The 223-nt window shown below is 60.5% G+C and overlaps 1 protein-coding gene across 1 annotated transcript in view; it reads right to left on the minus strand.

The window, feature by feature from the left end:
• Positions 1-216, minus strand: part of SPEF1 (sperm flagellar 1) — a gene marked incomplete at its 5' end in the record, with an annotated part of 2,265 nt that extends 2,049 nt beyond the window's left edge. The window contains one exon of the mRNA XM_010134278.1: positions 179-216. Coding sequence (XP_010132580.1) covers positions 179-216 — 38 coding nt within the window. The remainder of the gene's footprint in view (positions 1-178) is intronic.
• Positions 217-223: the final 7 nt, after the last annotated feature.

Raw genomic sequence — 223 nt, forward strand, 5'->3', positions numbered from 1 at the left:
AGTTGTTGTGTACACTGGGGGTGTTTAGTTCCCCCTTGGTATTAGAGGAGGTTGAAGTCCCTCTCGATATCAAGGGGTTCGATTCCCTCCCCTGCTGCTCCCCAGCCAGGACAAATGGGGACACTCTGCCCAGAGGTCCCAGGGCCAGGGGGAGCGGGCGGCCACCCCAGCCCAGTACCTGTTGAGATGGCCCCAGTTGGCGAGTTTCTGCGGTGTGGAGCTG

The sequence above is a fragment of the Buceros rhinoceros genome, unplaced genomic scaffold (genome assembly GCF_000710305.1).
Source record: "Buceros rhinoceros silvestris isolate BGI_N320 unplaced genomic scaffold, ASM71030v1 scaffold27220, whole genome shotgun sequence".
In the NCBI taxonomy this organism is placed as follows: domain Eukaryota; kingdom Metazoa; phylum Chordata; class Aves; order Bucerotiformes; family Bucerotidae; genus Buceros; species Buceros rhinoceros.